General features: G+C 44.5%; 1 protein-coding gene across 2 annotated transcripts in view; it reads left to right on the top strand.

Annotated features, from left to right (window-relative positions):
* ANTXRL (anthrax toxin receptor like) overlaps positions 749–26,034 on the top strand; it is a 37,886-nt gene continuing 12,600 nt past the window's right edge. Inside the window, exons 1-10 of one of the 2 annotated variants that reach the window (XM_005654141.3) lie at positions 749–1,557; positions 12,569–12,640; positions 13,935–14,006; positions 16,446–16,527; positions 16,633–16,666; positions 17,671–17,750; positions 17,825–17,893; positions 18,219–18,299; positions 18,398–18,458; positions 23,303–23,401. In XM_005654141.3, coding sequence (XP_005654198.1) covers positions 1,280–1,557; positions 12,569–12,640; positions 13,935–14,006; positions 16,446–16,527; positions 16,633–16,666; positions 17,671–17,750; positions 17,825–17,893; positions 18,219–18,299; positions 18,398–18,458; positions 23,303–23,401 — 928 coding nt within the window. In that variant the 5' untranslated portion in view covers positions 749–1,279. The remainder of the gene's footprint in view (positions 1,558–12,568; positions 12,641–13,934; positions 14,007–16,445; positions 16,528–16,632; positions 16,667–17,670; positions 17,751–17,824; positions 17,894–18,218; positions 18,300–18,397; positions 18,459–23,302; positions 23,402–26,034) is intronic. The other variant, XM_021074254.1, reaches the window with a different exon arrangement.

The raw sequence follows: 26,034 nt of genomic DNA, 5'->3' as shown, positions 1-26,034 counted from the left end.
GTTAACTGCTGAGCCACAAGGGGAACTCCAATAAATACCATTCTTAAAAGTGATGTGTTAGAATTTGTCTCTTTGAAATCAAGAATGCCTCCGTCACAGCTTCTAGTCAATATTTCATTGGAGAACAAGTCAGCATGTTTTTTGGGTTTTGTTTTTTATTTTTGATAGAAACACAAAAAATTCTGTAGATAAATTTTTAGAATAAGAGAGTTTAGCAAGCTGGGTGAGTATATCAATAAATAAGTAAATTTCTTAGCAATAAACAGTTTAAAAACTTTATAATAAAAATGTCATTCAATAGTATTGAAAAGTATAAATAGGGAAGGCACTTGACAAAAGAGGTCAAGATATTCATAGGGAAATTTATATAAAAGACATTGAAAACAACCTAAATAAATGAAGGCATTGCCATGTTTATTGACAGGAGGTGGCCAGATTATAGATTTAAATCCCTCCAAATATTTAAAGTTCTTATAATCAAGTATTAAGAAGGTCTGGGGGGAGTGAAGAACATGTGCTACTTCTAAAATTTACATGAAAGAGCAAATGGTTTTTGCATGTTTTTCCACAGAGCAGAGACAAGCCATCATTAATCATCCCTCTCTGACTTTCTGGTCCACAGAATTGGGAGCATAATAAAATGGTTTTTGTTTAGTCATTCAGTTTGGGGTGGCTCTTACAAAAAGGAGATAACCAGCATGTCCTTCACTCATAGAGGACATTTTCCACATCTTCCCCTTCTAGGTCCTTGGATCCACTGAGTCACAGGAATGACCACTGCAACACTCTGTACTCCCAGATCCCGGACCTCCTCCCCAACAGTGATGTCCTCATCTAAGCTACAGCTGCCTCTCTTCAGTTGACAAAAAAGGAAGAATTGCTCCAGGATTTATTGGCCACCTGAGTGGACTCTGGATGAGGAACACACAGAGGCCTCATCTTACCATCCCTCCAAGTATCCCCTGAATTCCTCTCAGGATTGTCAACTGGCAGGGCACTGAGCAGAGCAGCAGGTCACAAAGTCACCATGCCAACCTTCCTGTCCATCATAAGGGACATCACAGGGAATTCTGCCTCCTTGGGGTGGGGGACAGGCTGCACAGGTAGTGGACCATCCCTCAGGCCAGCCATCTTTGCCTCTTCTGCCTTGAGGGCAGATACCGGGGGAGGCTCACAGCGCGCCTTGTTGAAAGGGCTGGAGGGGCTGAGAGCCCTGGGAACGGGCAGAGGCAGCAGAGGCCGTGGCCTGAGGTGACCTGAGTGGCTGGTGGCCGAAAAAATGGGGAGGGGTGGACTTGTCATGCCGGGACCCACACTCTTCCTGCTGTTGGTGCTGCCACCTCCCCTACTGAGCGCAGGGAGCTTCCAGCACAGTGGTCCAGACTGGAAAGACCTCCACCGCCTCACTCGGGACTGGGGAAATCTCTACCGCCACCTCATCCAGAATGAGGGAACTTTCCAGCATCTCCGTGGCCCAGCCATCTGGCTCCAGGAGAACAAGGAAAAAGACAAGGATTCCTGCCAGAGCACATATGACCTCTACTTCATCTTGGACATGTGAGTGGCCCTTCTGCCCTTCCCAGCGCCATTGAGTGGTGCTATCTCTGCTGTCAGTATGGGCAAGACTTAAAGGGACACCAGCTTCTGTGAGGGGAGAGGGAGGAGTAGTCTTGGTCAAACCCAAGGAACAGAACTCTGTGGCCTCCTTGTACTGAGAAGGAATTCCCTGGACATTTGTTTCTTGGGACTTTTTCTTTGGGAAAGGAAAATGGGCCACCATAGTTTTCTGGATGGCTCTCAACTTGGCTTGGACTTGTGATCTCCATGCCCCTTAAACACCTGCAGGGGCAGGTGATTTCTAGGAGCTATCTTCTCAGCAGTTGTGAGAAGCTCACTTTGGGTTTGGAGTTGTGCTTGGTTTTTGCTTTGTTTTTACCAAATGACCTCTATTTTTGCCCAGCCCCAGAGTGTCTTCTGTTGGGCACCCTCATGCTGTCACTGCATAGAATGGCCTTTGCTTTGTTGTTTCTAAGTTTTGCTTCTTTTTTGATAACTTGGAGACACATGTTACAGTTTGTGCATACTTTCAGAGCAGTTTTGTCTGTCTAATTTTGTCCCTGGGGAAACTGGGCTGTGCATTAGGCACTTTCTGTGCATAAAAGAAAGAAAGGAAGGCATGGGTCCTCAGACTGGAAAGATTGCCTTGTTTCCATTTTCAATTTCTCTGTAGCATTGTGAATAAACATTATATATTTAGTAGTAACAATGGTATAACTTCCAGTATCACTGAAGCCCTTTACAGTATACAACCCAAAGTCTTTTACTGCACATCTGTCATCATCAAAACAACCTGGGATATAAAACAGGAAAGTATTTGCATGTGTGATCTCCTGGAAAGGGTGCTGGGCTCCCGGGAATTGGGTGAAGTAAGCCCAGAGGCTGGTGTGGGTGACAGAACTCAGGTTTCCTATGTTGCCCTAATTCTAGGATCCAACTTGCACTTCCTCTGATTCCTCTTATTCTTTATGGAGACTGATGACTGGGGGGATGTGCCCCCCCAGTTCCCCAACTTCTAAGCAAAGGCAGCAGAAGTGGGAGCACCCTGTTAGCTAGAAGAGAAGTTCCCTCCTTACTTTCCAGTGGAGGGACTGCTGAGATCCCCTGGGCACGGCTTGTCTGGTTGCTCCTTAGCACAGCCCAGGGTAGTAGTGATTCCGCTCTTGGGCACTAGGGCTGGGGATGGATGAGCATGGTGTGGGGATGACAGCCTCTTTGGGTCAGTCTTTCCAGAGAGTGGCAGTGACTCCAAAGTGTCCTCTCAGAGCTTCTGTTACAGTGCCCTGCCCACACCACTGGTCTCTGCGGTCAAACCCATAGCTTGTGTGCTTTGGTTGGCAGAGGACACTGAAACTTGGATCCACTAAGCAATAACTCCCATTCATCTCTCCCCAGTCCTTGATAGTATCTATCCTATTTTCTGTATCTGTGAATTTACCTATTCTAGGTACCTCATACAAGTGGAATCAAACACTAGTTGGCCTTATTTTGTTTAGTAGGCTTATTTCACTTAAAATGTTTTCGAGGTCCATCCATGTTGCAATATGTATGAAATTTTCATTCTTTTATGGTTGAATAATATTCCTTTGCATATATATACCACATTTCCTTTATCCGTTTATCTGTTGATAAGTACTTGGATTGTTTCCATTTGGGACCTATTGTGAATGGTGCTGCTGCAAACATTGGTTTGCATGTATCCACTTGAGTCCCTGCTTTCACATCTTTTAGGCATATGCCTAGGATATACTGTCCTTTCCCACATAGGTTTGCCTCAGTATCCTTGTCAAAAATAAGTTGAAAACACATATTAGGCTTTATTTCTGGGTTCTCAGTTTCTTTCCATTGTTCTATATGTCTGTCCTTATTCCAGTACTACACTATTTTTATTATTATAGCTTTGTAATAAATGCTGAAATAAAAAATGTGAATCTGCCAACTATGTTCTTATTCAAGATTTGCTTTTAGCTATTTGAAGTCCCCTGAGATTCCATATGAATTTTAGGGTGGATTGTTCAATTTCTGCAAAAAAAAAAATTGCTTTTGAGATTTCATAGAGATTGCATTGAATATGTAGATAACCTTAGCTAGTACTACCAATTTAACATTATTGAATCTGCTAACCCATGAATATGTAATGTTGGCTGATGAAAATGAGCTAATTCAAAGAAGGAAAATTTTAGAATTTTATTTGAGCCAAATTGAGCATTATAATCTTGGAGACAACTCTCAGAAGCTCTGAGAAGAGTTCCTGTGAGGATCCAGTGTTGTCTCTACAGCAGCCCGTGTTCAATCCCCACCCTGGCATAGTGGGTTAAGGATTTGACACTATTGCAGCTTGGCGTAGGTCACAGCTATGGCTTGGATTAGATCCCTGACCCGGGAACATCTGTATGCCATGGGTCCAGCCAAAAAAAAAGAAGAAGAAGAAGAAGCAGTTCTGAGAACTGTCCCACCTGCCAGGAGCTAGATATACAGTTTTATATATTTTTGAGATAAAGAAGCAGGTATCATACTGACAGGTTAACATTATACATAGAGTTCATCAGAGAAGTTTTGGCCAAGTATGCACATAACAGAGTGAGCCTTTAGGTCAATGTGATTTCCCTGGCAGGATGAGAAAAAAAAAAAATGATCTTGATCTTAAAAATAGCAATGCTGGCTGGCACCAGAAGAGACCATTACACTCAAAAGTGATTACATCCTGCTGCCTTGAGGAGGTCTGAATAATGTATAATATAGATGCACAGTGCATATTTGGGAGAGGCCCATCACAAGTTGGGGGCAAGTTATGGGTATTTCAATTCTTAGTTTGATTATCCCTCCATAGAAAAATGTATGATTTTCTTTATATATGTATGTTTTTCCAATGACATATATTTTAAATTTTCTTTCATCAATTAATCTAGTTTTCAGTGTACTAGTTGTTGCTCCCTTGATTAAAGTAATTACTAAGTATTTTATTCTATTTGATAATACCATAAATTGAATTGTTTTCTTAATTTCTTTCTTGGAATGTTTATTATTAGTATATAGAAATATAAATGATTTTTATACATTCCATATCCTGTAACTTTGCAGAATTTCTCTACTAATTCAAACATTTTTTGTGAAATCTTTAGGGGGGGTTTACATGTAAAATTAGATTATCCAAGAACAGCAATATTACATCTTTTTTTTTTTTTATTTTTAGGGCCACACCCACAGCATGTGGAAGTTCCCAGGCTAGGGCTCAAATCCAAGCTACAGCTGCTAGCCACAGCCACAGCCACAGCAACTCAGGATCTAAGCCACATCTGCGACCTACACCACAGCTCATGACAACGCTGGATCCTTAACCCACTGAGCAAGGCCAGGGATCAAACCTCCATCCCCATGGATCTTTGTCAGGTTTTGCTACTGCTGAACCCTGATAGGAACTCCCCCCCACCGCGTTTTTAAAAATTTATATGCCTTTATTTCTCTTTCTTGCCTAATTGCTTTGGCTATAATACTATGTTGAACAGAAGTGATGAAAGAGGGCATCTTTGTATTACTCTTCATCTTTGGGGAAAATCTCTTAGTCTTTCACTATTGATATGTTAGCTGTAGGTTTTATATATTGGCTTTTATCATGTTTTTCATAGAAATTTTATTTTTTTCTTTCTTTCTTTCTTTCTTTTTTTTTTTTTTTTTTTGTCTTTTTTTTGCCTTTTCTAGGGCCGCTTCCTGCTGCATATGGAGATTCCCAGGCTAGGGGTCTAATCGGAGCTGTAGCCACCGGCCTACACCAGAGCCACAGCAACATGCAACCCGAGCCATGTCTGCAACCTACACCACAGCTCGTGGCAATGCCAGATCCTTAATCCACTGAGCAAGGCCAGGGATCGAACCTGCAACGTCATGGTTCCTAGTCAGATTCATTAACCACTGCGCCATGACGGGAACTCCTCATAGAAATTTTCTCTATTCCCAATTTTAGAGTTTTTAGGAAGAAAGATTTTAGATTTTATCAAATTATTTTTCTACATCAGTTGAAATTTTTGTGTAGTTAGGTTTATTCAATATGTTAATTCTATTAATTACATCTATTCTATTATTTACATTGATTTTCGTATGATGAACTATCTTCGCATGGTGGAAATAAATCCTACCTTTTAATATGCTACTGAATTCAGTTTGCTAGGTTTTTTTCATTTATATCCATATGGGATATTAGTCTGTACTCTTCCTGTAGGGTTTGGCTTTGGAATCAGGGTAGTGCAGGTCTCATAAAATAAGTTTGAAAGTGTTCCCTCCTCTTCAATTTTTTGGAAGTTTGAGAAGGATTAGTGTTAACTCTTCTTTAAATGTTTTGTAGAATTAATCTGTGAAACCATCTGGTTGTGGACTTGTCTTTGTTGAGAGATTACTGATTACTGGTCCAGTCCTTTTCCTAGTTATAGGTCTATTCAGATTTTGTTTCTTAATGATTCGGTTTTGGTAGGTAAGTTTGTTTCTTGAAATTTCTCTATTTCATCTAGGTTATCTATTTTGTTGGCTTTATTTATTTATTTATTTATTTAGCCACTGCAGCAACAGAGTAACAACACCAGATCCTTAACACATTGTGCCACAGGACAACTCCTCACTTCATTTTCTGATTTCAGTAATTTGAGTCATCCCTCTTTTATTTAAATCAATAGATATATAAAGATTTGTTGATTTTGTTGGTCTTTTTAGTGTACCAATTTTTTATTTCTCTATTTTTCTATTCTGTATTTTATTTATCTCTATTATTACAACCTTATGTATTTCCTCCCTTGTGCTAGTTTGGGTTACTTTTCTTTTTCTAGTTCCATATGCTGTAAAGTTAGTTTATCAATTTGAGATTTTTCTTCCTTTTTAATGTATTTGTTTACAGCTACAAATTTCCCTCTCAGTTCTACTTCCATTGTGTGTTTTGTTTTTATTTTAATTTGTCTCCTGGTATTTTCTAATTTCTCTTGTGATTCCCTCTTTAACCTATTAGCTGATTAAAAGGGTATTGTTTAATTTCCATGTATTTGTGAATTTCTAGATTATCTTCTGCCATCTACTTCTAGCTTCCTTTCATTGGGGTTAGAAATGATTTCCAGCTTTTGGATGATTTCCAGATTTTAAAATTTTTAAGAAACGTTTTGTGGTCTAACATGTAATGTATCCTGGAGAACACTTTTTTTCCTTTTTTTAGAGCCACACCTGAGGCATATGGAGGTTCCCAGGCTAGCGGTCCAATCAGAACTACAGCTGCTGGCCTACACCACAGCCACAGCAACGTCATATCCGAGCCGCATTTGCGACCTAACCAGGGCTCACAGCAAAGTCGGATCCTTACCACTGAGCGAGGCCAGGGATCAAACCTGAAACCTCATGGTTCCTAGTCATATTCATTTCCACTGCACCGTGATGGGAACTCCCCTGGAGAACATTCCATATGCACTTGAGAAAGATGTGTATTCTGCTCTTTGGGGGAAGAGTGTTCTGTACATTATATTTTAGGTACAATTGGTTTATGATGATGTCCACATCCTCTATTCCCTTATTTCTCTATTTTCTTATACTCTGTCTGGTTGTTCTATCCATTATTGAAAGTGGGGTGTTGAAGTCTCCAACTATTATTGCAGAACTTCTATTTCTTCCTTAAGCTCTGTCAATATTTGCTTCCTAAATTTTGTTTCCCTGATATTTAATGCATATCTGTTTAGAACTATTTTATCCTTCTTAATGACATGACCCACCTGTAATTATGTAATGTCCTTCTTTGTCTTTTGTAACAGTTTTTGTGTAAAGTTACTTTGTTACTTATAGTATAATCATCCCAGCTCTCTTTAGGTTTCTCTTTGCCTGGAATTTCTCTTTTCATCCTTTCATTTTCAATCTCCTGTTGTCTCAACATTGAAAGTGAGTCTCCTATAGACATCATATGGTTGCATCTTTAATCCATTCTGGCAGTCTATTCCTTTTTATTGGAGAATTTAATCCATGTACATTTAAAGTAATTACTGATAGGGAAGGAATTACTTCAGACATTTTGCTGTTTGTTTTTTGTAGTCTTCTAGCTTTTTTTTTTCTCCCTAATTTTCTCCATGTCTGCCTTCTTTTATGTCTGGTTGATTTTTTTTTTTTTTTTTTGGTAGTGACGCATTTTGATTCCCCTTTCACTTTCTTCATGTGAAAATATTTTCCATATCTATTAAAAGTATTTTTCTTTTGGTTATATGGTTATTAATGATTACAAATTAATATTCTCTCTCTTTTTTTTTTTTTTTTGTCTTTCTAGGGCTGCACCCATGGTTTATGGAGGTTCCCAGGCTAGGGGTCAAATCAGAGCTGTAGCCACCGCCTACACCAGAACCACAGCAACTTGGGATCTGAGCCATGTCTGCGACCTGCACCACAGCTCACAGCAACACTGGATCCTTAACCCACTGAGCGAGGCCAGGGATCGAACCCGTGTCCTCACTGATGCTAGTAGGGTTTGTTAACCACTGAACTACGACGGGAACTCTGATAGTCTCATTTTATATATGTAATTTTTCCTGATTTCCTTTATTTCTTTCTTGTCAAAAATTATTGTTTTTATTTAAATGTGTTTGACATACATCAAATATATTTAGATAGCACCTCTATTATATCTCATAATTATTATTTCTTTTTTGAGGTGAGAATAATTAAGATCTAGTCTTTTAGAAAATTTGATGGTTATAAACATTTTCTACATTCACTAAACTGTGTGTTAGATACCCAAAATATACTTGTCTACTAGTTGCAAGTTTATACCCTTAAACAATGCCTCTTATTCCCCCAAGCCCCTGGTAACAATCATTTTACTCTGTGATAAGTTTGGCTTTTTTAGATTCCACATATAAGTATGATAGCATATAGTGTTTTTCTTTCTCTGCCTGATTCATCTTACTAAGCAAAAGGGTCATCAATGTGCCATAAAAGGTAGAATGGCCTTCTTTCTTATGGCTGAATTATATTCCGTTCTATATACATACAATGTCTTTATTTACTCAACTTCTTTTTTTTTAACTTCTTTTTTTTTTTTTAAGTGAAGTGATTTTTTTTTTAATTTATTTTCCCACTGTACAGCAAGGGGGTCAGGTTATCCTTACATGTATACATTACAATTACATTTTTTCCCCCACCCTTTGTTCTGTTGCAACATGTTTACTCAACTTCTGATAGGCACTTAGGTTATTTCTATACCTTGGCTATTGTGAATAATCCTGCAATAAACATGGGGGTGCATATATCTCTTCAATATCCTATGTTTCTTTCCCTTTAGAAGTATACCCGAAAGTGGAAATGCTGAGTCATGCAGTAATTCTATTTTTAATTTTCTCAGGAACCTCCATATTATTTTCCATGCTGGCAAAGCAATTTACATTCACATCAATTGTGTACAAAATTCCCTTTTCTATACATACTCACCGACACTTGTTTTCTCTTGTCTTCTTGATGGTAGCCATTCTAACAGGTTTGAGGTGTATCTCGTTGTCAGTTTGATTTGCATTTTCCTGATAATTAGTGACATTGAGTATTTTTTCATGTACTTAGTTGTCCATTTGATATCTTTGAAAAAAAATTCTCTTTCTCTGCATGTTTTTCAATCAGATTATTTGAGAGTTGAATGTGTCCTTTATATATTTTAGATATTAACCCCTTACACAGTATATGGTTTATAAATATTTTCTCTCATTCTGTTGGTTGCCTTTTCATCTTGTTGATTTCTGCTTTTGCTGTGCCAAATATTTTATGTTTGATATAGTCCCATTTGTTGATTTTTGCTGTCGTTGATTGTGGTTTGGGTGTTATATCTAAAAATATCATTGCCAAGACCAATTTTAAGAAATGTCTTCCTTATGTTTTCTCCTAGGAAATTTTTGGTATCAAGTCTTACATTTAAGTCTTAAATACATTTGCAGTTAAGTCTGGGGGAGTGGTGTAAGATACAGGTCCATTTTCATATTTCTGAATGTATTTACTTTTTATAAACACCATTTGTTGAAGATATTATCTTTTACCCATTGCTGCTCTTGGATCCCTCTGTTAACCTTATATATGTGGCATTAATTCTGTGCTCTCTATTCTGTTCCATTCATTTATGTGTCTATTTTCATTCTATTACCATACTTTTAAAATTATGGTAATTTTGAAATTGAAATCAGGAAATAGATTTTGATATAAAGAATTATGATGACTACAAATTTGTTCTCTTTCCCAGGATTTTCTTGGTTTTTTAGGGTCCTTTGTGGTTTCACACAAATTTTAGGGTTGTTTTTTCTATTGTTGTAAATACATTGGAATTTTTTTTTTTTTTTTGTCTTTTGTCTTTTGTCTTTTGTTGTTGTTGTTGTTGCTATTTCTTGGGCCGCTCCCGCAGCATATGGAGATTCCCAGGCTAGGGGTTGAATTGGAGCTGTAGCCACCGGCCTACGCCAGAGCCACAGCAACGCGGGATCCGAGCCGCGTCTGCAACCTACACCACAGCTCACGACAACGCCGGATCGTTAACCCACTGAGCAAGGGCAGGGACCGAACCCGCAACCTCATGGTTCCTAGTCGGATTCGTTAACCACTGCGCCACGACGGGAACTCCCATTGGAATTTTAATAGAGATTATAATGAAGCTATAAATGGTTTGGGTAGTATGGACATTTTAATAATGTTAATTCTCCCAATCCAAGGTGTCTTTTCATTTATTTGGGATTATACTTTTCATCATACATATCTATCATTTCTTTGGTTAAATTTATTCCTAGGTATTTCATTATCTTTTATGTTATTATCAATGAGATTGTTTTTGTTATTTCTTTCATATGTTTCATCATTATACATGCAACTGAGGGAATTCCCACTGTGGCTCAGTGGAAACAAATCTGACTAGCATCTATGAGGACGCAGGTTCAATCTATGGCCTCACTCAGTGGGTTAAGGATCTGGTATTGCCGTGAACTCTGGTGTAGGTCACATATGAGGCTAGGATCTGGCATTGCTGTGGCATAGGCTGGTGGCTACAGCCCCATTTGACCCCTAGCCTGGGAACCTCCATATATCGTGGGTGTAGCCCTAAAAAGACAAATAAATAAATGTCCAAAAATAAGAAAAGAAATGCAACTGATTTCTGTATATTGATTTTATATTCTGAAAATTTACTAAATTCATTGTTCAATTCCAACAGATTTTTTGGCTAAGTCTCTGGGGTTCTTTATATACAAAATTGAACCATCTGCAAATAATGATAAGTTTACTTCTTCCTTTCCAATTTGGATGCCTTTTGTTTCTTTGTTATGTCAATTAGCTCTAGCTAGGACTTTCAGTATTATGTAGAATACAAGTGGTAGAAGTAGACATCCTTGTCTGTGCCTGATCTTCAGGCAGAGGATTTTTTTGGGGTTTTTGCTGTTTTTTTTTTTTTTTTTTTTTTTTTTACTATTAAGTGTAATGTTAACTGTGGGTTTGTTGTGTATGGCCTATTTATGCTATGCTAAGTTCCTTCTATACCCAACCTGTTTGAGGTTTTTTTTTATCATGGAAGGTTATTGTAATTTGTCAAATGCTTTTTCTGCATCTATTGAGATTATCATGTGGTAGTTATCATTTATTCTATTAATGTAGTGTATCCCATTTTTTTTTTTTTTGCTTTTTTGGGGGGAGAGGGTGCTTCCATGGCATATGGAGATTCCCAGGCTAGGGGTCGAATCAGAGCTACAGCCGCCAGCCTATGCATGCCACAGCAACACGGGATCCAAGCCACATCTGTGACACACACCATAGCTCACAGCAACACTGGATCTTTAAGCCACTAAGTGAGGCCAGGGATTGAACCTGCATCCTCATGGATCCTAGTCATGTCCGTTAACCACTGAGCCATGAAGGGAACTCCTATCCCATTTTAATTTGCATATGTTGAACCATGCTCACATCCCAAGGATAACCCTCATTTGGACGTGGTATATAATTCTTTTAATGTGTTCTCTTTTTTGAGTTAAGTACATGTTTCTACTCTTTTTATTGAAGTATATTAATTTGCAACATTAGATTTGTTTCAGGTGTTACCATTAGTTAAGAAAGGAGTTGTCTTGCACATTAGCATGGAAGCTTCTGATAGAAAGTTTATACTTTGGGTCAGTTGTCAGAGTCCAGCATTTGCTATCTAGAAATTTTTGGACATAGCTGTGTAACATACATCTGCCTAGTGCAATAGGTAGAGCATGGGTTTTGAGGCTAAATCTGGGTTCAGACCCATGCTAGCTATGGAAATTCTGTGACCTGTAAGAGCCTCAGTTTTCTTATCTATAAAATGGAAATTATGCTGATATCATGGGGTTTTTCTGGATTTGGAAACCATGTATGTAAAGCATCAGGTATAATGTCTCAATGAATGATAATCTTGATAATGTTAAAAGAATCTATCCTTAATTTTATCACTATCTGTTGACAGATTTAGATGTAGCCTAGAGGACACAGAAGGGATGGTACACAGAACACACTAAGAGACATTTGTTGGAATATTGTCCCTGTCCGCCCCCGCCACACACACACACACACAAACACACACACTTTCAAGGAGCAATAGAAAAGCAGATAGATGGGAATGGTTTATTCTCAAGGGAAATTAAGGGACCAGAAGAGTCATCAGAATCACTGGAGGCTTTTTCTAACCAATGCCTCCTACATCATTTCCTCTGTGACAGCTCCGCCAAGCCTGACCAACTCTCCTGGTTTGCCACCTGAAGTCCTTTATCCTCAAAGTTCCTGAGTTTCGAGCACACAGGTCTAATTGGCCACCCTTCCCACACTCACCGGATGAAGTACCACCAGGGTGACCCGCTGAGGTCTCTGAGGGAGTGTGGCAGCCTTCAGCTACACAGGGTGGGGAGGAGTTGATACAGGGTCTGCTGGAAGCTGGGCAAGCAGAAATTCATCCCACACCTCCCTGGCCTTGGAGGTGCCCAAGAGAGATGCACCTCATCCCTCTGACTCAGGTCTTCTTCATTTTCAGGTCAGGCAGTATAAACAACAACTGGATGGACATTTACGCCCTTGTGGAGGATTTGGTCAAGAAATTTGACAAGTATGGCTTCTCCAAGTTTCAGGGTATTTTCCCCTGCCAAGCAGAATACACAGCTACTTAGACTTGGTGGGCCTGGGAGCCCCTCAGGTCATGAGCACAGAGCCCAGGGCAGGGAGTGTTCTGAAACAGAAAAGAAAGACTGATCATGCTGATTCCATCATTTCTCAGCACCTTTCTTGACTCCTGCGTCGGAGTCAGGGCACATTGTAGGAAACACAATTTGCCCTTGAGGACCTCAGAGATTAGGAAACAGGCAAATCAGTAACACGCTAATTTTAAGCACCAGGTGAGATAATGCCAAGGGCCAAAAGAAAAGGGCAAAGGTATAAGGAAAAGAAATTAAAGAAAAAAGCAAGATTTCCTAGAAAAAATTCAAGGATGGTTTCCTAGAGGATGTGGAATACTAAACTAAGCCTTAAAGGATGGGTAAAGACAGAATAACAGGAAACAGGTCTGTTTGGCTGGAGAGTAGGGTTAACTCAGGAAAATCTGGGAGATGAGGCTGGACAGGACAGATTTGGACCAAGGCCATAGGGCTTATAATGCCAGGCCAAGGGAGTTAGATTTCCTTATGTGGATAATATCAGGCTATAGATGATCCTTAGGTAGGAGTCTGACGTGATCAAAGTTATGTCCCAGGAAAGAAAGTCTGATATTGTGGGTAAAATGTGTTGTAACAAGAGCCAGGAGCGGTAAGAGCTTATCTAGGAACTTATTGTAGCAATTTAGCTAAAAGATAATGAGATTCAATTGACCGAAAGACAGTGGCCAGGGAGAAGAAAGGGAAGGATATATATAAATAGCTGCCAAGAAGGAGAATAATTTCTCTGACATGAGAAGAAAGAAGACAGAGAGGGCTGTAAGGGAGGGAAGAGGACTGAAGGTACAAAAAATTTACAGAAGAGGACAGCCAGTTGGGAGGCCCCCTGCAAGAATGCATAAGTGTCTATCTCTTGGTTTGTGGTGTGTGTGTGTGTGTGTGTGTGTGTGTGTGTGTGTGTGTTTGAGAGAGACACACATTTGTGGAGCTTATGGTACAGGGTTGGAGCAGAATGCCATCCTGCCACTCTCTTCCAAGAAGATGTCACATCTCCACTAGGTCTTCTTCACCAGGATGCCTAAAATCCTATACTAAAGTTATAGAAACTTCCAGGTTTTGGGAAATAGACCCCAAAGCAGAAGCTCTGGGGTAAGGAGAGAGAAATTGTCATATACCCACTTCCTGGTTGCTCACTGGCTTCATTTTGAGCCTGTATCATTTATAGCTTCTAACAAGCATATGTTTCCTCCCCAGCCCTAAGATACGGATGTCTTTCATCACCTACTCCACACAGGGTCACATACTCATGAAGCTCACCTCAGACAAGTAAGTGCTGCTCTAATCCTCCAAGGCAGACCTAGTGGATGGGGTCCAGGGAGATTCAGGGAGGGAGCTGAGAATTTCCGCTGAGTGCAGGTTGGGCCTTCCTGGGCTCCCGTCCATGCCCACTCTAATATGCAGCCCCAAATTCTTGGCTCCCACTGACCCCTGGCTGTGCTGGTACTGGCACATCCCTGTGCTGCTAGACCATCTCCACCTGTCCTGTGTCCTCTCAGGGCTCCTCCCTTTTCTTTGAACTTGCTTTCTGTGAAGACTCCTAGGATCAGGTGGAGAGGATGCATGAGCCCTCTGTGAATACTGGCCTGTGTTGGGCACCTGCTATGTGTGTCACTCTCTGCTCTGGGCTAGTAAGGGACATGGGGAGGCAGAGTCAGAACCAGGAATCAGGGGTGGGGAGCATCAAAGTGCTGGGAGCTTCAATAGATGGAAGCTTGACTTTTTGATGGGTCTGAAGCAAGGGAGTCCATGAGTATCATTCCAAACACCAGGCTGGGCTGGAGTGCAGCAGGGAGGCATGACATGCCAGCATCCTAGGTGGGCCATAGGTGGAACCAGCTGTATGCCGAAAGACCTATAGGTGGGAAGATATCGAACTTCTGAGTAGCTGGGAGGTTAAGATGCTCATGATACAAATGGCTAGAACCCAGCTCTGCGGGTGAAATACCAAAAAGAGGTTGAGGACATTTAAAAGTGACTGGGCCCAGGATTTGTAGCACAGAGCCAAGTTCAGGACCTTGGAGAGAAGCCAGAGCAGCCCTGGAGCAGGAACAGCAATGCTGCAGGGGAGGGGATGTGCTGGTGCCAGTGCATGGAGAGATCACTCCACAGGCCTGGTTGGAGAAGCAGAGATTGGGCTTCCTGTTCAATGAGCTAGGGGAAGTGTGTTCCTGTTGTCTGAATTTCACAGAGACCTAAGTGAGTTTGAGGTGGAAGAAAATGAGTCAGTGGGGTGCTATCATTCAGGAGGCAGAAAGAGAGGCAGGGTTGGGTGTGGGCCTCTGGTGGAGGAGCTTCCCATAAGGGAAAAAAAGACCACTGCCTCCTCCAAGGCTGGGATTCAGAACCTGAAGCAGGAGAGTTTTGGGGAGGCTTTTGAGGGCCTCCCAGATCCTCTCTACAGAGTGGAGGTAAGGATGTCTTCCTCAAGGAAAGGTGTCAGAAATGGGAGTTGGGCTCAGGGAAGCAGAAAAGATGTGAAACCATGGTTGATGGGGTGGAATTTTAAGAGGCAAAGGACTTGATGAGGGCATAAGCAGCCTGGTGTTCTTTCTAAGGACAGCGCTAGAAGTAGGGATGTGGGGGTAGCCCAAGAAAAAGACATGTTCAGGCAAGAGTGAGGCCTGGCCAGGCTCAGTCCCAGGGCTGGGGAGAGCTGAAGTTCCAGCATATTTGAGAGTGCTGTCAACAAAACAGAACTCTTTCAACAGTTTTCAAGAAGAGGAGAGAGTGTTTGTGCTGGGTGGGCAGGGCGTCATTTGGCTTCCACTTGCCCTGGGTCACAGGTCTCCTCTCTTCCTGGGATGGGTCAGACAAGGCAGGACCTGGGGCTCTAAGATCTCACCCTGTAGCAGAATCTCTTCTGCTCAAGGCAAGAGCCACCCTTGAGGGTCACATTTTCCGTAGTCTTGCTGTGACCCCCTCAGCCCATCACACCAGATTAGCCAGAACTAAGCCCACCCCCTGGAGTGTCCCAGTCCCATCCCTTACTGTCTGCCTTCACAGAGGCCCATAGCCTATCCCCTTGGCAGCCTGGGGTCACTGCTCTTCAGCCCACACAGACAGCCCTCGAGCCTCTTTTCCAGATTATGGTCTTTCTCTTCAGGATCACTTGAAGCCCAGGAGCCCTAGACTCTAATGGAGCAGCTTGGCTATTTCCTTTAGCCCCGATCCAGAAAGGGGAGGACACTTTCAGAAATCCAATCCAGCTCAGGGGTCTGTGACAGGGGATCATGAGAAAGGACCAGGGGTATCAGGAAGGTGAGCTTTGCAAACTCTTCCTGGACTGTTGGAGACTAATGTGCCTTCACCAGGGACCCCTTAGGTGCCAGCAGTAGCGCAGGTCACGTTGTGAGGGCCAATTCACAAGTGCACATGCCTGGGTGCTCCCCTCTCACCATGGATGATCAAGGCTGGGCCCTTGCTGAGTCCCCTGAGGTCTGCATGCCTGAGACAGGGGTGAGTACATGGAAAGCCAGGCCCTGGCCTGGGACCAACAAGGCAGTGTCCTCCATGCTCACCAAACAGAGAAGCCCTGACCAAGGCCTGTCAGTGTCAAAGACATGGGAAGAAGGGTCATGACAGGATGACGTGTGTCCTCCTGTCCAGGCAGTTCTGCACACAGCAGAATGATGCCAGGGCAGCTGGTCTGTTTCATAACAGTCAGCCCTCATTCCACCACTAATTCTTTTTCTGATTTGTTTTCAGAAAAGAAATACAGGATGGTCTTAACAGACTTCAGAATGTGGTACCTACAGGAAACACATACATGCAGGAAGGCTTTAAAAAGGTATAGACACTATAGGCCTGAGATTTTATTCTGTTTATCAAGTTCTTATGGGCATTATTGGGTCATCTCACTGCCCTTCTCCAACTTTCCTTCATTTTGTTGCAGGCCAATGAGCAGATTGAACAAGCTAACTCAGGAGGTAAGTTGACTACTGACATCACTGTGCTCAGGTGGGACAGAGCCTGGCCCAGGCCTCAGCGAGGGCTGCTGCAGACCCACTTCCAATTCCTAGTGCTGATGCTTGGAGCAAATTCCTTACCCTCTCTGTGCTGCAGGTTCCTCCTCTGCACAGTGAGGAAGAAAACCGCCCCCAGGACTGTGTCTGAGAACCACCTGGGGTCATGGCATACACTCCTGGTTCTTTCTAGATTGCAAGTTCTTGATCTGTGATTGGACTGAATGGAAAACAAAAGAGAAAATCGAGGAACCGCAAGCAGACAGGGTTCAGTTTAGGGACCAGAGACCTTGCTGTCCCCCTGGCTGCCCACACTTTTGTCCCCCGCAGTTCTGGCTCTGCCTCCACCCCTTCAGCTTCTTCCCTCTGGTTGAGTCTCGTCCTGTGACTGTGCCTCTGATGGTGGAAAAGCCTGTGCTCTCCCAGAACCATCTACATCTAGAGTGTAGGGCTGCAGCTCCTGCAGGAAAGATGCGTGGGCTGGTGGGGACAGGCAGGGAGCAGGGCAGGGGCCACTGCACAGGCACCTTGACCTCGAGTTCTGAAGGCCAGGACCCATAGAGCCAGCAGAGGTGCGTGTCAGCAATGCCCAGGCCAGAGCCCAGCTGTCCCCTGATCCAGTGGGAAGCCTTGTACAGTCCATGTGGCTGCTCCTCCCTTGCTCCCCTAAAGGCTTGTCCTCATGCAGTGACGTGGCTGGAGCTTCCTTTCAGGGCAAAGGCTGTGCCTTCTGCTCATGGTGAGGGTCGCTAGGAAGAGCTCTGGGCTGGTCTCAGACTCCTCATGTGTCAAGTGGGTGCTGGGCTAAGGCCCCTTCTCTCTCCAGGTGCTCTGGTTGGTGGGTGCTGGGGTCAGGGTGGCCTCTCCCCAGGAGGAGGGGATGTTGGGGGTAGTGCTGAGAGTCTGGCAGCCTGTGGCAGGTCACTCCAGGTGCCTTGCTAACGGGCCTCTCCTTGCTTCTTCTGCAGAAAACAAAGTCCCCTCTATGATTATCGCTCTGACTGATGGAACTCTGGAGTCAATCTCATTGCAAGAGACTAAGCAACAAGTGAGTCCAGACCATCATTACCAACTTAGTGCTCCACGTTTTTGGTGAATGATACCAATGCTTTTTTCTCTTAGGCTGACAGGGCTCGGAAGCTGGGGGCAAATGTATACTGCATTGGTGTAAAAGACTATGAGACAGAACAGGTAATTCAGAACAGGTAACCAGTTGAGCCCACTTGGGGAAAACTTCCAAAGGCAGCTGTCCCAGGGTCCCTGAGAAGATGGCCCTCTAAAACCCCAAGTGTCTGGACAACAAGCAGCCTCTGCAGGTGAATCACAAGTGCTGTGTAAACCCACACAACAGAGGTGCTGGTGGAGGAGCTTTCCACTCCCTAAGGGTGGGCTACTGGATGCCAGGGTGTGGCCCTCTGAGTCTAACAGGGCAGGAGGCCAGAACCTGTCTCCTGGGATGGGAACTGCTGTGTCCTCAACCCTTGGATATGGGCCAATCACCTCCTCTCCACCTTAGTTATCGGAAATTGCAGACAGCTCAGATCATGTGTTTGGTGTGGACCAAGGATTCAAGGCTCTTAAAAACATCATTGATCCAGTGAGTGAGGGCTGATGTGAGAGGTGGGAGGAGGAGGCTTCTCACTATGCACCCGCCACTCACACCTCTTGCCTTTGCCTCTCATCTCCCTATTCTAGCTCATGACAAAGACCTGTATTGAAATTACAGATGTGGAGCCTTCTGATCTCTGTACTGGAGGTAAGAGCTGCAGTTGCTGTTGTAAACACACAGCAGTTTGTGTCTGTGTGAATGTGCCCAGTGTGCACTGCGGGTGTGCAGTGAGCACATGATTTCAGTCTGTGTGGAGTGTGCAGAGTATGTTTGGTATACATATGGTTTGAATGGAATGAGTGTGTGTGGTGCGTGCACGAAAATGAGTGTGTATGTGTGTGAGTCTGTGTAAGTGTGGTGTCTAAGTACATGGTGTAGGCGTGCAGGGTGGTTGTACAGAAATGTGTTTGGCATATGAGTACACTGGACATATAAGTCTATGTTTATGTGAAGTGTGTGTGCCAGAATTATGGGGGTGGGTGGGTGTGTGGGTGTGTGTGCATGAAATTGCCCATTCTTCCAACTTTATTGACAAGTAATCGACATAGAGCTCTGTATAAGTTTAAGGTGTACCACATAATGACTTGACACAAAAAAATTGCTGAGTACCGTAAGTTTATCGTGCATATTTTTTTTAAAAAAAACAAGGTTTAAGAAATAAGGAAAACATTATTTTAATACCTTTTAATACCAAACCACTAGCAAATAGAATTCAACAACATAAAAAAAGGACATTCATCAAGACTAATTAGAGCTCAGGCCTGAAATGAAAGCCTGACTCAGTATATAAAATATCAAGTGATTTTCCTCATCCAGAAAATGGAGAAGGAAAATGTAATTTTTTCCACAGTGAAGAAAAGAATTGGACAGTTCAATTCCAATATCATACTAGGGACACAGACTGACAAAACACAAACACAGCTACCACTGCACCCAATGGTTACGTGGGGAAGGCCTGTCCTGAGCTCTGGGACTGGACAAGGATGCCCTCTCTCCCCCGGGAGGGTCCTCGCATTGGTGAGGTGAGGACCCCATGCAGATACTTCCTGAGAGAAGCGCTCTCTCTGAGTAAGCCCCGCGTGTGCCAGCTTGTGTATCCACATCACGGGGATTCATAGAGCTGAGGCGGTTGGAGAAGGACACGCTTCCACTGGTGACAGCACAGCTGGATGCAGCTGGACGCAGACCCAGGAAGGGGGTCCTGGCCACTGTGCTCTTAACTGCAAGGCTCCAGGGCAACAGGTCCTGGGGTCAGACAGAGTAGTGTTCACATCTGAGCTCTGCTGCCCACAGGCACGAAACCGGAGCAAACTGCCCAGTACCTGCCAGCTCCACTTTCATCTCCAAGAAGTAGAAACAACCCCCACTAACAGCCTTGCAGTGGAGATGCAGTGGAGCCACAGTGAGTGGTAAAGGCTCTGGAAGCTGGTGGCCCTAGAAAAAGCACAGAGTGCCTCAACAGGAGCTGGTGCTAAGCCTTCCATCACTGACCTCTGGCTCTGCCCCGATCCCTGTGCTGAGCCCGGGACAGGGAGGGAAGTGGATAAAAAAGAGCAGGGTGAAAGCCTCCAGCTGAGCCCCCTGTGGGTGGCAGCTGTCTGACTCCTCCTGTCCTCTGACCCTGGGACCCACAGTGTGAGATGTGGGCCTGAACCAGCAACTCCCACACACACAGGGTCTTCTGCTGCTTCTCTTGTGTAACATGCCAGCTGTGCAGCAACCTGACAGCTTTAGTTCCCTGATTATGTCCCCGGGACACACACAGACCTGTCAAACATCAGGGAAGGATGCCAGTTGTCATTCATGCCCTGTGGCGGCCCAGCTGAGGTGACAGGTGCCCGCTGCACACCCTGTGCCAGCGGGGTCCAGCAGTGCTGCTCAGACCTTCACAACTGCTGTCGTCTTGTCAAAAGCTGCCACACAGCATGACCGTCACTTGGAAGGGAAGCTTAAGGCAGGAACCAGGACCACAAATAAAGTAGAAGCTGTTTATGAGGCTGTTGTTATGAATAAGTCAGTGGGCTGGGAGTGGGTGTGGGGAAGCCGGGAGAGGTGAACATGAGGCACACGGCCTCTTCAGCCTCTCGGGCCTCCTCAGGACCAAGCAGAGGCCTCTGCTGGCCTCCCTGCCTCCAGGCCTGTGCTCAGGACCTGAGGGGCTGAGAAGGCCACGTCCCTAACCCAGCTGACCAGGAGTACTGAGGTCTCAGAAATGAACAGCTGAGCCCTCCATGGTCCAGCCTCTGCTCTAGGCCCACCTTGGGAACAGGGGCTGGGCTTCCTGCAAAACCTTTCTCAGCCCTACAGGGTCCAGTCCACCCAGCCTTTGAGACTTTACCCTCAGGGCATCTCAACCACAAAGCCTTTCCTGGTCAGCTGCCCCTCTGGCTTCCCACAGCCCTTGGTCTGTTCCTCTCATTAGTCACTTGTCTCCCAGTATGAACCCTGACTTCTGCTTGCCTTGTCCACAGCTTTATTTCTTCATTTCTATCATTCAGTTCACAGTTTTTCTTCCTACTTTTTACTATGGATAATTTCAAATCTATAGCAAACTGGAAATGATCTTATAATGACACCCTTATGCAAATGACTGCCTGGATTTGCAATTAATATCTAACCATATTTTCTTTATCATGTATTGCTCTAATTCTGTCTCCCTTTCTTGTCTCTCTCTTTTCATCAGTCCACCTTTTTTCTTGATGCATTTCAAAGTAACTCACAGCTACCAGGCTACCACATCCCAAATCCTTCATTCTACATTATCTTTACCTGGGGAACAATTTTTGTTGAGTTCTTTTTTTGAAATGCAGCAAACTGAAGAGTATCATTTGACTAGTTCTGATCAATGCACACAATACTTGTGTACCCCAGGCTCCATGGAGACTTAGGACATCACATAGGTCCCCAGAAACTCCCCTCAGCTCTTTTCCCAGGCGATTCCTGCCCCCTCCCCCCCACCCCACCCGAACACAGCTACTCTGATTTCTTTCTCCATCAGCTAGTTTGCTGCTTTAGAGCATCTGCTCAGTAAATCCCATGGGATGAACATGGTGTCTGGCTGGGGCACTCAGCACCATGGTTTGGGGACTCCCCCCTCCCTTATGTTTGCTGGGTTTGCTTAGGGCTTTCACCCCAGGAGGTGGGTTGGAGGTGGCACCTGCTCACTCTTTTTCCTATATGTGACCGGGCCAGGGTGAGGGTCTGCAAGAAGCCCTGCAGGTGGGGCCCAGCAGTGGTGACCATAGTATGACACAGCACAGAGCAGGCCTTCCCTCTGAGGTCTGGCATCTAGCTCTGTGTCATGGCCAGAGACCTTCTGGAGGGGGGGGGGCGGGGGAGGGAGGGGGGCAGGCTGTGTCGGGCAGGAAGACCTGCAGGAAGGACAGGCTCTGTAGGCAGGGACACTCTGCAACCAGCCTGGGTCATACTGTCCCCCCACCATGATAAGGTTCCTCCTTGTCCCATCTTACTGTCTCTAGAGATAAAGACCACAAGTAGTTCATTTTTATATGTAAAGCCTACCTAAGGATACTTTGCAAGGATGTTTTTATGTTAATGGGATTGTGGCCTTGGCTCACTCCTCTGGCCCTGACAGGTACCAAGAGCCACAAGAATGAGCCAAGGCCAAGCCAAAGATGATGGCCTCTAATGTCAGGGGTCCTTGTACAAAGTCAAATACTTGGTCACTGAGGAGCTTCCTGATGTGAGGGGTTAGTTCTCTGGCCCAGCCAGTGGCGGACACATAAGAATACAAACCCACTCGTGCCAAGTGTTCTCATTTTCACTGGCAATCTTGGGTTATTAGGGAAAATGTTCACACTTTTAAACATAGACTCCCATTTTTTTAAAGCATGTGAGAGCCTATCAAAACATGTCAGAAGGATAGATGCTACCCACAGCCCAAGCATCTTTTTGCTTCAAAGCAGAGAATTTGCAAACATCATCTTACTCTAATGGAAGTTACAGGAAAACCACAGCAGGAGGAAACAGGACTATCAGGCCAAGGTTGTGCTGGCATTTCCAATGAATGTTCCCTGAGTTAATTGACCTTGGACAATTAATTGACCTTGACAAGGAAGCAGTGGTAGCAGCTAATGATCTAGGACTTATAGCAGGAAGGCCTGCTCATTATCCTGGCCAGCCCCAGGGCCAGGCCCACTAGCTGCCCTCTCTGGATCCTCAAGTACTTGCTTCAGTGGCCAGAAAGCACCAGGTGGTACCCACCAGACTGGCGAGGGCCTATAGCATAGATCTGCACCTCAGCATATCAGGGCCTCCCACCCTGGCAGAAGGAGTTGTTTGGTGAATCCCTGTGGAGTTGTGTGAGGCACACGAAGGGTCAGGAAGAAGGAGGGGAGAGCAGTCATTGCAAACTTCAGAGCCACAGCTAAGACAGGATCTTGCCTTCCATGGGGGTTCTCCTGGGCAGGCTTCCCGCCTCCTTGCTTTCCTAACCCAGGTCCTGGCTCTGCTCCTGGGGTCTCCAGCCTGCCATAGGCACAGAGAAACACAGGGAAGGGGAACAGACCCCCAAGTATCAAATAGTCCCACAGTCACCCAGGCTTGTATGCTCAGCTCAGACAAGAGTCAGTACTGTGTTCAGCCAGCTTGTGCTCTGTCATTTAGGTAAGGGAGGCCTGGTGGAAAACACTGCCCGCACCCCATGGAGAAGACTGTAGGATATATGAGTCGGGAACCCACAGCTGGGTCTGCTCCTGTGGAGGGGACAAGACTGGGTGCCTTTAATGGGCTTGATGGGGCCAGGGCTGGTGGTAAGGGGCCCCCAGTGCTCAAGGCCCAGCCACATAGGTTGTACCCTTTGTGACACCAGGTGAGCCCAGAGGGTGAACAGATGTTGGTTCAGACACAGCTTCTTCCACATGGGCATCCCTGGGAATTCAGCTATGGGGTGACCTGTCATAAAAATGAGATGAGAGGGAAGACAGCACTCAGCCCCTCCTAACACAGACCTTTGGATGTTGCCCTTGCAGATGAATATGAATTGATGATTTCTGGAAGAGGCTTCAATAATGCAAAGAGCAAGGATGAAGTTATTTGTAGATTTATATTCAGTGACAAAAAATCGATTGGTAAGTAACCCCAATGTTGCCTCCAAGTGACACACTTCCCACATCATGCTGCATTGCCTCAACCAGCCAAGCCTCAAAGTCCTTGCTGATCACTGACAGTGAACACAATGGAAGGAGGGACCTGGCAGGGAAGGCTGGCCACCTCTCCCTTCATCTCAGGCCAGGAAGTAATCAATCCCCCAGCACAGCAAGAGCACCCTGGAGCAGGGCTGACCCCTGCAGAGGCTGGATCTGCCTTCACTGACACCCCCACCCCCCCAGCCTTTCTCAGCTCTCACTTCCCTTGAGAGACAAGGACATGGACTCAGAGTCTGAAGGGGGAGGTGGAGGCAGCCCCAGGGCTCTCAGTCCCTACCACGTGGTCTCCTAGGACTGAGCAAGGATGCCAAGTGCCAGGCCTGGGCCCTGGAATCCTGGCTCAGGCTCACACTCCATGTGTGGTCTTGACCTAATGAGTGCTGTGTTGTCAGCCTCTATTATCTGTACTGGAAAGTGGAGCCAGTATAGTGGGTGCACTAACTAAGCCCCGTCACGTATGTAAAGCTCTTATTTGGAAAAACTCAGGCACTAGGTGACTGTCCACGATGGGTGAGAGGCCTGAGGAAGCACACGGTTGGGGCAGCAGCTGTGCCCTCAGGGCTGAGGTGGGGCTGATCTCCCCCACAGAGGGCCTGGGGGACAGTTGGACTTTCTCTTCCTCCTCAGCTCTCCCTGGTAGCCCCTGATACAGGGATTTGATATGATTATGTATGTTCAAGGACATCTAGTTCCAGGTAAACCCAGAACGGGTCCCCTCCCCCAGCACACTTCTGGGCTGTCTGTCCTTCTTCCGTGGGTGCCCAGGATGGCCTCACTCCCACGGCACACAGTGTGTAGATGGCCCCAGGGAGTTAGATTAGCCTTGGTCTGTACTTTCTCAGGAGTGGCCAGGGACTGAGTAACTCATTTGTATAGAGTGCTCATGTTTATTGAGCACCTACTGCCTCAGGTAATGTGCTAAGTGCCTTAGATGCACTAAACCAGTGAGTTCTCCAAAGACCTGTTGTTATTCCTCTATATAGATCTGGAACCAGAGTCAGGGAAAATTCAAGAGCTTGCCCAAGGTCACAAGCTGGTTCAGAAAGAGCTGGAAAGTAGGCATGGGTGATGTGATTGCCTGTCTGGGCGTTTGACCTCACAGAGATGTCAGTTCTTGAGGAAAGGTGGAGCACAACCTACCCTTCAGGAATTGTGTTCACATGTTCCTCTGTGGTCCATGGCTATTTGCTCCCTGCTCTAGACATCACCAGCGTTTCTCTCAAAGGTGGACCAGCACCAAGGTCCCACATGGGAGAGCCCATCCCACAGTCCTGGGCTCCTCTGCTGACCACCATGTTGCACCTGGTGAGAAGCTGGCCAGAAGTGGTCAAGCAGGACTGTTTATTGCCAGGACCTCTAATGTGCTGATGAGGATTGATTTAGTTCTTTTTAATTACATTTTCCTCTGATTAAAATATAGGATAAAACAATATGGAAAATATAAAGTATAAAGAAGAAACATTTTAATCAAGATTTCTATAGGTTTTATGTTGTCTGTCATTAGTATGTAATGTTTTTGTGTTTTAAAACAAAGTGTTTTTTTTTAATGTGACAAGTGAAGTGTTCTGTTAGTCAGCTAATATTGGTTTAAAAACTCCTTGCCGGAGTTCCCGTCGTGGCGCAGTGGTTAACGAATCCGACTAGGAACCATGAGGTTGCGGGTTCGATCCCTGCCCTTGCTCAGTGGGTTAACGATCCGGTGTTGCCGTGAGCTGTGGTGTAGGTTGCAGACGCTGTTGCTGTGGCTCTGGCGTAGGCCGGTGGCTACAGCTCCGATTCAACCCCTAGCCTGGGAACCTCCATATGCCGCGGGAGCGGCCCAAGAAATAGCAACAATAACAACAACAACAACAACAAAAAAGACAAAAGACAAAAAAAAAAAAAAAAAAAAAAAACTCCTTGCCAATCAACCATGCATTTCTGGGCCCTCGGTATGTGAGGTGTCTGCCATCACCTCCCCCTCACTGCTCTGGACTATGAACATCCTATGGAAAGTAAATTGCTCCTCTTTGGAATTTTCTTCACACTAATCTCAACCATCCTACCCTTCAGATGCAAATCCTTACCCCTAACCATACTGGGTGATTAGTTTTCATTTTCAGTCTCAATGAAGGATGAACGCTGTCAGAAGTTAATCTGACAAATGAGTAATGTCCAAACAGCTTTCCACATGGAAAGGAACCATTCTGTAGGGAATAGCCCTGACCTGTGGCAAAAAAAAAAAGGGGTGGGGGTGGGAAACAATTTTAAAAATCACTAGAGATTGTAAAGTATAAAATGCTACACAGTAGAAAGCAGGGAAATACAAAAAAAAAAAAAAAAAAGTAAAAAAAAAAAAATGTTGCCTCTAATCCCAAGCTCCCAAATAAGTGCCTGTGACATCTCAAATACAGCTTAGTAAACATAATTTTCCTTGAATAATAGGAAAAAAAACTGAAGTGGAATTGAACATCACACAGATATTTTTTGATATTGAGGTACTGAGCATCACACAGGTATTTCTTCATGAGACATATTAGTTCCCCCAAAATGCCCATAAAGTTAAACGGAGGCTT

This window comes from Sus scrofa, chromosome 14, assembly GCF_000003025.6.
Source record: "Sus scrofa isolate TJ Tabasco breed Duroc chromosome 14, Sscrofa11.1, whole genome shotgun sequence".
Classification (NCBI taxonomy): domain Eukaryota; kingdom Metazoa; phylum Chordata; class Mammalia; order Artiodactyla; family Suidae; genus Sus; species Sus scrofa.
The sequence above is the reverse complement of the archived record's forward strand: the minus strand, read 5'-3'. Positions and strand labels throughout refer to the sequence as shown.